We start from the raw sequence: 11,076 nt of genomic DNA on the forward strand, positions 1-11,076 counted from the left end.
TTTTCGTTGTGTGTTTTCGGTGTCACAGGTCGGATGTGTAGTAGTCTCACGTAGCCAGACAAACTATTCCATAGTCTGGAACTACACCTCTCGAAAATCCGAGTAAGGAAGCTGCCATTTCCGTTGACGGAAATATATTTTAAAACATCTTTACATTTTATTTGTTTTATGTCCATTTCTGCTAAGCAGCAAGCTATATATGCTTAGGTGATTTCTATTTATATTATGATAAATGTGCGCGACTGTAAAGACGAAATGGAAGTGGGGAGGAAGTCTCCACTTCCGCTTTGTCGCTTGATCATGATCAGAGCTCCCGTTGCTCCAAACTGTATGACGGAAGCATTTGTAAAATTGCGAGAGGCAACAGTCTGGCAACGCGAGACTATAGATGTGTAGTAGCGATGGCGGTGGCGTTAGGGGGTGCTGTTGTGTCACAGGTCGGACTCCACCACGCACTGCTCTGTGTACTCCTTCACAAGCTCCACCCCCAGCGCTCGGCGGCAAAACTCCTCCATGGGCTTCCACAGGGGCGGGTCCAGGAACATCTGGCACATCACGTGACCTTTCAGGGGGCAGGGCAACAGATTCCTGTTTAATGCTGGATATATGCAAACAATGTGTGTGGGGGGGGGGGGGGGGGGACTGACTGACGGACGGACGGACGGACACATATACGATACGATAGCTTACACTTTTATATCTCTGCCTTCCGGAAGAAACAACCTAACTCCAAAATGTTCATTTTTCAGAAAATGAAAAATATATTTATATATTATATTTTGAAAACAAAGCAATACTGCCTCATTAAAGTTGGTGTTGTGATTGTGACTTTATATATTGTCAATTACTTGCATGAGGCGGTGGAGTTAGCTGCTTTAGCAGACGGTTTGAGGGTCCAATGGAGTTAAGAGGTTTTGTCCGAAGAGCTTTTTAATGATCTTTTGGTTCAATATTTTTTTTAACCAACACACAGGTGTTCAATAGCACTGATACATGCAAAGTTTTGTGGTTTCCTCCCGACAGCAACGATATGTAACTATCAAACGCGGTCGTACCTTTCAGAGTGGCAGTGTGGCGACGCAGGTGACACAGGAACTGCCGGCGAACCAGAGCCAGGTCCTTACCGAACATGTCGATGTTGAGGTAGTACCTGAAGAATGAAGAAATGGCAGAAATTGAGACCTAATAACTGAGAAGAACGAAGAAATGTCGGAAACTATCGTGAAAATAGCGGATCGGCAAGCTCACAATCCATCGCGACGCGACATAATTGTGAGATTGGAGATCAGCTATTTCCCCCCACTTTAGCTTGACACTCTTGTTCATACGTCATGTATGAAGTATAGAATGAAATGATGAACACGCATAAAGACGTTGAAATGTTTCTGCCCAACAGCGAAGATGTGCAGATAAAAAAACTGAAATTTTATTTAGCAAGCCATCTAATTACAAAGACAAGTCAACAGGAAAAAAGTAAAAACTTTTACGGATGGAGACTTACATGGGACTAAAGCTTGCTGTATGTCATTAGACCTTATTCCAGACTACTAACGTGGGAAGTTTGGAAAATTCCTTTACACCCAAAATATTGATGTACAGTAAACAGCTTAGTGAATTGGGCCCAAAGACTCTAAAGGTCCAGGTATAGTTACCAGTGATCTCCCATGGGCACCCTACCACAGTTTCCCAAACAGTGGGTCAGGAGGACCCATGTGTGGATCACAGACACATTCAATAGGGACCCTAAACAGCCAGGTACACAGAGTGATAGATAGTAGTTACCAGTGGTCTCCAATAGGGACCCTGAACGGCCAGGTACACAGAGTGATAGATAGTAGTTACCAGTGGTCTCCAATAGGGACCCTGAACGGCCAGGTGCACAGGCTGGCCACGCTGGGCCGGGCCGGGTCGTCCACCAGCCAGTCGATGTCCTTCTTCAGCAGGATGTCCATGTTGGACGACAGAGGCTTGAACGGCTGCCAGTCCTGGACGATGTTGCCGTTGGGCAGCACATCGTGCATCAGGTCGCTGCATGGAGGCCATAAGGTCAGTATATACCGAGGTGAATTAAAACATCCAAAGGTCAGTACAAGGTTAATTAAAAACATCTGTTCCACATTTCTCATATTATATAGCTTTCCCTTTATAGGGACAGGTCGGTTTAAATAAAATCACACCTGTGTGAACTGAGTGGTGCAACTCCCCTCTCTCTCTCTCTCTCTCTCTCTCTCTCTCTCATTAGCAGGCAACAGTACAACACTATCTCTCTCTGTTTCTGGCACAACAGCACCACTTTTTCCCCTACTGGTACTCTAAACGAACATAGTCACATTAGGACATAGGGACAAAGCTGTTCCTTGGAGTGGTTGCACCACTCAAAAATCAAACCAGTCTGAAGCGAGTGGTGCAACAGCACCCCCTATTGGAACTCTAAACGGACATAGTCACATAGTCACATAGATTGGGACATAGGGACATTGCTGTTCCTTGGAGTGGTTGCACCACTCAAAAAGTGTACCACTGAAGGAAGATGGGGGAGGGCATATGCCATTCTAATCTCAGTCCAAGGGAATGTCAGGTAATTTTCCAATGAGTCCAATGGGGGGGTCATACACATTTTGAATTGATAAAATAGTCAATAGTCAATCAATGAGACAATGACGGTCGTTAACAAGCAATCAACACACTGCGAGTGTGAGCGACCCCGTCAAATCTCCCTCAGGCCTCATTCACACGTATCAAACACCATTCAAGCAAATGTTTGGTCGTTTTTTTGTTTTTTTGGGCAGAACACAACCAGCAATTCAGCAATCAAACACAAATGTTTGGTCAAACCATGTGACTCCCATTGGAAAAGCATTGTGGTGGGCTAAAAAAACTAAAAAATGTGTTTGATTGTGTTTGATACGTGTGAATGAGGCCTCAGAGAGAGAGAGAAGGAGTCTATTCAGCGTCTCAACAATGGTGATTCACACCCATAAGGAGGGTTCGTCTTTTTTCTTTTATCATTTGGGGGAAGTTTATTGATTTATTTTCCCAGTCAGGCATTCAGGCCCATGAGGGTACATGCATTTTCTCCAGTGGTTTACTTTTTGTAAGATCGACCTGTCCCGAACCCCCTTTTCTCCCCAATGTAGTCGTTTAGACCGGTATTGTGATTACATTTTATCTTCCAATATATTTAGTTTTTGTCAAAGATTGTCAAAAATGTTGAAATAGCCAAGCTCACAATATGCCGCGTTGTAAGGTTTTGTGAGCTGCCGTATCCTCCATTCCTCCTATACATTACGGCTAAACTGGGTTAAATAAAATAATACAATTTGAAGCTAATCTAAATCTAAACTGAAAATGTAAATACAATAAAAGCCAAAACGCCTTTTTTATCAGCTTTCGGAGCTGATCAATGATCAGACTTTCTAGTCTAGTCACGTGGTCTAGTGGCGGATTGTTATGATGATTGGCTGGCCTCTAAGCCAATTAGAGTTCTCAACGGGCCCAAAAATGAAGGCCCGGCCCTACTCTACCCTAATGGCCGGCGCGGCGGCGCCGTGGTTCAGTGTGTGTCTGTCTCTGTGTGAGAGTAAGAGCGGAGTTCAACGGACTTATCGCCGGAATAAAGGATTTATGTAACTCACGTTAGGCTGTTAATGTTCCATTTCCATCATTCTAATGGATTCCATTTCCAGTTGTGGTGAGTAGCCTAAACATGAATAGCAGCTGCAGCAGCTCCCTTTAGTTTCTTCTGAAGTGAAGCAGTTATGTCCAAGTATTGTCCCCGTTCGGTGTCCAAGTACAAAAGAACAAAGTTCTACAAAGTTTACAAACCATCCACGCACCGCTCATGCGTGTCTCGACAGCTTACAGATCTGTTATTTTGGGCACATATAACGAGGCGTGCCGACGGACGGCACTATAATACTAAGCATTTTGGAAATCAAATAAAAAAAATAAAAAAAGCCTGCAATGGACACATTGCGTGGTCATCATAGACTTGCTTGTATAGCTTACAGAGTTATATCACTCATGGATCGTTTGGTGACTGGTGACGTTGATTAATGATTAGGTTATTCATCGCAGCCAGCTGCGTTAACGAGATAGCTCAGTGCAACATGACGAAAACCTGATGCTTCAGCTATCGTGTGATAATCCGATGGATCTTATAAACATTTAAGCATATGGCAAGTTAACTGGTTAGAAGCTCATTTGGTGTGCAAACCAGAGGCCAGCCAGCGGTAGCAAGTCTTCTCTCTGCTGTGCTGCTGCGCGCAGTGCATGCTGCTGAAATGCCATTGCCAGTGCGCTGCGCAGCCCTCTTCATATTAACCCATTTAGACCTGAGCTTTATTCTACAAATGTTTTCTAAATCCTGACAGTTTTCTGAAAAACCCATGTTTCTATGTCAGTCGTTCTCAAACTTGTTCATGTTAAGGAGCCCCACAATTATATGTAATTTGCCGCCGACCCCCACCTCAAAATATGTTGTTCCAGGGACCCCCTAGAAGCAAAGAGTTGAGTTTAAAACGTTCGCTCTGAAAGAATATATTCAAACATTTGGGCCACATTTTCACGATTTTTCATACATAGCAGACCTAGAAGCTTGTAGCGCGGCACTCGGTGCCGCGCTATGAGCTTGTAGATCTGCTATTTTTCAACAGCTAAAGTACAACATAATGCTTAAAATACATAAATACATACATGTATACAGTATACACATTTGTTATAATAACATTCTTTTTTTTTAAAGGAGAAAAAAAAGAAAGAAAAAAGAAAAAATCACAGAAAATCACTGAGCCCGAGGCTCGGCCCGGCCCGACTAATTAGCATAGCTTTTGGCCCCGGCTCGGTACCGGTCGGGCCAGGTCGGGTTCGGGCAGAGTTTGAGAACTCTACTTTGTGTCCTTGGAGGTGATTCTTTTTCTAAGTGCTGGAGTTTGGAAGTGCTCGTTAGATATCACTCAACTGCCCTGTGTACCACCTGTTTTGAATTATCACATACCGTAATGCAAGAGACAGCAGGACGTTGCTTTACTGAAAACGAGTGCTTCCAAACTCTGATCGAAACATGGCTGCGGTCTGCAAATGGATAATGGAATGCAAGCTGATATATAATGACTTGGGTCATTTCTTCTTTTTTCTTTCTTTTTTTTAAATGGATGAATGACACTGACCTGGCGAGATAGAGGCGCTGAATGGCCGTGTCGTCGAGCCTCACCGGGGCCACCTGGAGGCTGGAGGATGGAGGTGCAGACGGAGAGGTCAGCATGTCTCCATCTGCACTCAGCTCTGCCAGACGACTCTTCAGCTGTTCAGCTCTGAAGCGAACCAGCAGGATGCCCTGGGGAAGAATGTCAGGGATATTCAGTTAAGTTCAGTTATAAGTTCAATTCAATTCAGTTCAGTCCAGTTTATTTATTGTTTTATTGACAGACATACATGCACACAGACATGCAATTGCATACATATACTTCTGACTGCTACATTTCTGGGAAGGGAAAGATACATTTTTAAATTAGCGGCTCCACATCTACATTTCAATACAGCATCAATACATGCAAAGAGGAAGGCCAGAATTATGCACGCAGTTGATTCAGAATCATGAACATCATATATCAGAATTTCGTTGCTGTCGGGAGGAAACCAACTAACTTCATTTTTGAGGTTTTTGATTTTGTTTCCCCACCTCCAATAATTAGTGCTATTGAACACTCTTTACATCTGTGTGTTGTTTTGAAATATTTAACCATTGAAAAGTAGTAAAAAGCACTTGGGACAACACCTCTTAACTCCATTGGACGCTTAAACTAAAGCAGCTGCCTCCACCACCTCTCCCCCTCTCATGAAAGTAATTAACAATAATATAAAGTCACAACACCAACTTTGATGAGGCTGTATTGCTTTGTTTTCAAAATATACGGTTTTCTTAATTTCCTGAAAAATAATATATTTTTAATTTCCTTTTGGAGTTAGGTGGTTTCTTCCCAACAGCAGAGATATGGTATCGTATCATATCACTCCAGTTCATAGATCTTTACGTTGGCTCCCTCCATGTCAAATCATTGATTTCAAAGTACTACTGTTGGTCCATAAAGTTTTGAATATTATTGGGAGAAAATACATCTCTGATCTTGTGGTACATCATGTCATGAACCATTGAGATCTACCCGGAGGTCTCTGGGAAAGGTCTGCTTGCTGTCCCTAGAAGCAAAACTAAACATGAAGAAGCAGAGTTCAGTATGTATGCTGTGGACCATCATGATTGTAACCTGCTTTTTAATCCAAAATGAGTTAATGGCACAGGCATGCAGACTCTTCACATAGGCCTATAGAGCAAGTCTGAAATAGATGTCAGAGCTGAAATCCACATGCAAATATGAAATAAATGCTTAAACATGTTAGCTATAGGCGGGAAATTGCTGTTTTCAATGCATGATAGTTCAGTTGGTGATAAAAGCAGAATTCCAATTTGTTTCAAGATGGCTGCCACTTTTAAAAATGGCTGCAACTGGACATACGTTTTGGACTATATCACTTTGCTGGGGCTGTAAATATTTTTATTTCCCCTCATTTTGATATAAAAGAATATATGTTTGGAGGTAATTCTACCAAAGTGTGATTAAAAGTAACATTAGGTTCCAATATGGCTGCCAATAAATTGCATAAATGTGCTCATCTGCTCATGGTGAACACCGCGAGCGGCAAGGACAGAGTTCTCCCTTCAATAAATTAGTAACACCCAGCACTCAGGACGGAGATTGATAAAAGGACGGAGATTTATTGATATCAAAACCAATCACATCGCTCCACAGGCTGGGAACGTCTGTTGCGCAACATTCAATGTTATTATATTATAAAACTTGAATAACTCTTGATCTAAATCATTCCGTCCAATTCTAAGCAAAGATTATGTGTTAGACGGCCCATCGCGGTCCCGTCGCTAGTCGCGTTAGAATTAATCATACCTCCCGTTGTTGTCGATCCAATAAGTTCCAATATGGTGGCATGTTTTCCAATATGGCTGCCGATAAATTGCATAACTGTACATCTGCTCATGGTTAATCCACAGTTGGTGATAAAAGCATGAGATTTGGCACAGATCACCTTTATACCACCTTAATTGGTAATCAACCACCGGAGCGGTGGTCACCTCACCACCGAAAATCCAGACTATGAATGAGCCTTTAGAGTTAGCAACTGCTAGCAATGCTAACAATAAGACACAGTTCCCTGCAAAATTATGCAAATTCGCAGTCAAATCCGCTATTTCTACCCGATCATTTTGAAAGGTCTGTTGTCTAATGTGAATCTCAAAAGAAAGATGTAGGTCTATTAACAATAATATTTTGTAAAAACTGTCGCGTACATGTATCTATTTTGGTGTTTATTTGAAATGTACATGACTAGGGAATAATAACTCGACTCGTGTTGATAAGTAATGTAGTGCGGACACGTCCGCGTTCATCTTCAAACAGCTGGAGGAGCTGGGACGCCAGGCCAGCCAGTTGTAATCTTATAAACGTTAAGGCTAATGTGAATTAATAGCAGCATTTTTATAATTTCCTTACTCTTCATTTTCATAAAGGTTAATGTCCTTACTATACTAACCAACCTAGTGTCAAGATATTAGTTGCAAAGCTCCAACAACCTCCCCCCAATTTGAGAACAAAGGGGAAACAGCGCCCTCTAAATGCCACAGACCACCGAAGTGAACATTTCAGGGCTATTTTCTCAACTCGCTGTATCTCTGCAAGACATTACTCTATAAGACATCACTCTATAAGCCACATCTACAAAACTGGTGGGTCAAATGGAACAACCAATGTCAATTTGAAGCTATGATTTATATGACATGAAAAATAATGAAAATTAAAAAAAAAGTCCAATGACTTAGTGTTTTTCAAGGTGGGTCACAAATATGAACACCGTTTGGCTGTCCTGACAGTACCTGTTTGGTGATGAGCCGGTACTTCTGGAAGTCCTTGGGTCCGAGCTGGTCGTCGCGGGTCAGCCGGGTGACCTTGACCTCGGGGTACTTGGACTTGACCAGCTGTGAGCAGAAGCGCAGCAGGACCCCCGCCACGCCCTTCCCCCGCTCCTGGGGGGCCACGCGCAGACCCTCCACCAGCACCGTCTCGCCGTCGTCGATCACGCACACCGACTCCAGAGCGATCTGCGGGGGTGGGGGGGTGGGGAGCGGCATGTTAGACCGGCGGTTGTCAAAAGGTTTCGGCCCACCAGGCCACCCCTGGAAATAAACCTTCCATCCATATGGCACCCCTGGAAATAAGCCTTCCATCCATATGGCAACCCTGAACCTTCCATCCATGCCACCCCTGGAAATAAACCTTCCATCCATGCCACCCCTGGAAATAAACCTTCCATCCATGCCACCCCTGGAAATAAACCTTCCATCCATGGCACCCAAACATACAGTAAGTGAATGGCGCTTGCGCACGAAACAGGCCGGGCAGGGCCTTGAGCAAGGCATTGCCTATAGCCTATAGTTAGTAACTCACCACTTTGCCGTGCTTGCGGGCCAGTATGACCGTGCGGTTGTGCTCCTGCAGCCAGTCGGTGTAGCGGGTGGGGATGTAGTCCAGGCCGCCGTAGATGTGCTGACTCATCGCCATGATGTCGTCAAAGTCCTCCTCCGTCGCTACGGTGAACTGGAGGCCCATGTGGGGCGGGGCCTCGGGCAGCTGGGTGAGCGGCAAGCTGTTCTCGATCTTCATGTTGGCGGAGCTGTTTCGGGAACACGGAAGGTTTTAGGTGGCGTAACAGTTTAGTTTTTTTTTAGAGGCGTCAAAATAATCCACATTATTAGGTTTATTCTGGCCCGGGGCCGGCTTAATGTTGCGTTCACATGGACAGACAGCAAAGATACAGTCTACCATTCATTGTCAATGGAAGCCACTAACCGCCACAACAAACCCATCAAGACCAACGTGCGCACCATGGACGACCGGGCTTTCTGCTTGGCTTGGTCGACCCCGAACTGTTTGGAACGTCCTCCTCGCCCATCTGAGAGCACCACAGTCGGTTGACTCATTTAAGAGAGGACATGAGACTTTCCTTTTTAACTCATTCTTGGCTAAGGACTTCTTTAACGCCTTTTTAATGAGATCCCGCACCGCCAACGACACCATTAACGTGTTATTTACCGCTCTATTTAATGATAAAACTATAAAGTTGGCTTACCGCTAATCAAAGCTCCCCTCGGGTGGCAGCTCCATGTTCGATTGCTTCCCCTTCAGCCTCAATGCATTGGAAAAAAGGAAGGTGGTGGGTGAGGCCTTTCTAGGCCTTTTTAAGAGTATTCCATTTCAAATCGTGCTGGATAAATAAAGCGACTGTGTTTAGTGGCTCAATAGCTCTTCCCCATGACCGCGCATCTAAAATATGAATGCTTCTAAATACTCTTAGCGAGTGAATTTCCCCTAATATAAGCCCTCAATGGGGGTTGGGTTTTTGTGCTAATTCGCTTATTTCCATCGAAATAATTATAGTAAAGTGTGCCCTTAATTGGGATACTATTATTTACATTACATGAAGAGAGGATATATACAAAAACAGGCAATTAGCACAACAACCCAATGCCCCATTCAATTCAATGCAAATCAATTCAATTCATTGAGGGCTTATGGTAGGGGAAATAGCCAATAATGCGCTTTTGCACAAAATAACACCTGGACCTCTTTGGTGGTGGACGTAACAACTACAAATAAAGGTAAGAAAGCCTTCTAGTATGAAATTATTAAGCCAGCGACATGACGACGCAAAGACACAATGGTGCATGTAGCTGCTCCACACGTGATCTTTGTGTCTACCCGTGTGAACGCACCATATCAGTCTGGGGCACCTATCTAGGCTCCTAAGTCCTATTCCAAATCTTTGCTGTAGGCCTATGTCACTCTCCGTCTCTGTCTCCACTTACTCTATCGATAACGACAAAAAGCCCCCAAATTATCGCTGAAAAATATTCAATGCAGATTAAACAACATGGCAAGTTGCATGCATAAGGCTGACGTAATAGTGCACAGTGATGCACTGTAAGCAACACAGCGGCATAAGGCTGACCTTATAGTACACAGTGATGTAAGCAACACAGCTGCAGCTAATTACATTCATGATTGAGTTCGGGTGTCAACTACAGAAGAAAGGAAAGATTATGTCAAAGATTCCAGGTCTAGAACTCAAGGTGGATTCTATTATTGGAAGTGAGACGTAAAAAATACACCAACACGTGTTCGGCTTGCATCTTTTTCGGGATGTAGTTTTACTGTCGCAGTCGGCCACCGGCCTACTTGGGAACCATGCAACTTGGGGCCTGGATGCATTTGACACAGCACATAGTTGGAGATCTCTGTGGCTGTGAGCTTGTGTGTGAAGAGTGCAACCTGGCTGTGAGAAGTGGGCAAACTGACTGTGAAAAGTGTACTTGGCAATCAATTCGGCCCACTGGCAGAGCTTGATTGGTTGAGCCTCAATTGGCTAAGACAGAGGCTGGAAATTAATTGCACAGGTGAAAGGAGTTGGCCTCATTAGGCCCACTGGCAGAGCCTGGCCCAGGTGAAAGGAGTTGGCCTCATTAGGCCCACTGGCAGAGCCTGACCAGAGCCTTTTGTGGTGGTTCTGGACAACCTTGGGTCCGACCGACTCTATACCGGGCACTGAAGTCGGTGGGGCAAACGGTTCTCGAGTTATGTGCATTACACACACACGCACACACGCAGACAGAGACGTGGCGCATTTATAGGATGAAATAATAGAATCCACATTCAGTGCCAGGACTTAAATGTTTTGTATGCCTCAAATAGCCAGTCTACAAGATCACAACGTGTCGATGTAGATCGGCTACTTGAAGCTTTGTCAAATGTTTTTCAAAATAGTCAAAACAGAAATAGGCAAAAAGGTTTGGGGATAAGGCGTAAGGGAGGCACCGGCGAAAATAGGGACCTATGGCTTCATTAGCCTGGAAACTAGACCAGTCTGCGATTGAAAAAACAAATTGCCCCCTGCAGATTTTGGTCTGACACCGCTCAGTTGTGAATGATTGGAGTTCACTCGCTCCGAAGTAAT

The 11,076-nt window shown here is 44.1% G+C and overlaps 1 protein-coding gene across 1 annotated transcript; it reads right to left on the reverse strand.

The window, feature by feature from the left end:
- Positions 1 to 367: 367 nt before the first annotated feature.
- On the reverse strand, positions 368 to 8,729 carry nat16 (N-acetyltransferase 16; the record flags this gene model as incomplete). The annotated part of the gene is made up of 6 exons (XM_079491603.1): positions 368 to 562; positions 1,056 to 1,150; positions 1,843 to 2,028; positions 5,169 to 5,335; positions 7,943 to 8,167; positions 8,514 to 8,729. The coding sequence occupies 6 exons, from the start codon at positions 8,727 to 8,729 to the stop codon at positions 432 to 434; spliced, it is 1,020 nt and encodes a 339-aa protein (XP_079347729.1). The 3' UTR covers positions 368 to 431.
- Positions 8,730 to 11,076: the final 2,347 nt, after the last annotated feature.

The sequence above is a fragment of the Electrona antarctica genome (genome assembly GCF_951216825.1).
Source record: "Electrona antarctica genome assembly, chromosome: 21".
Lineage (NCBI taxonomy): Eukaryota > Metazoa > Chordata > Actinopteri > Myctophiformes > Myctophidae > Electrona > Electrona antarctica.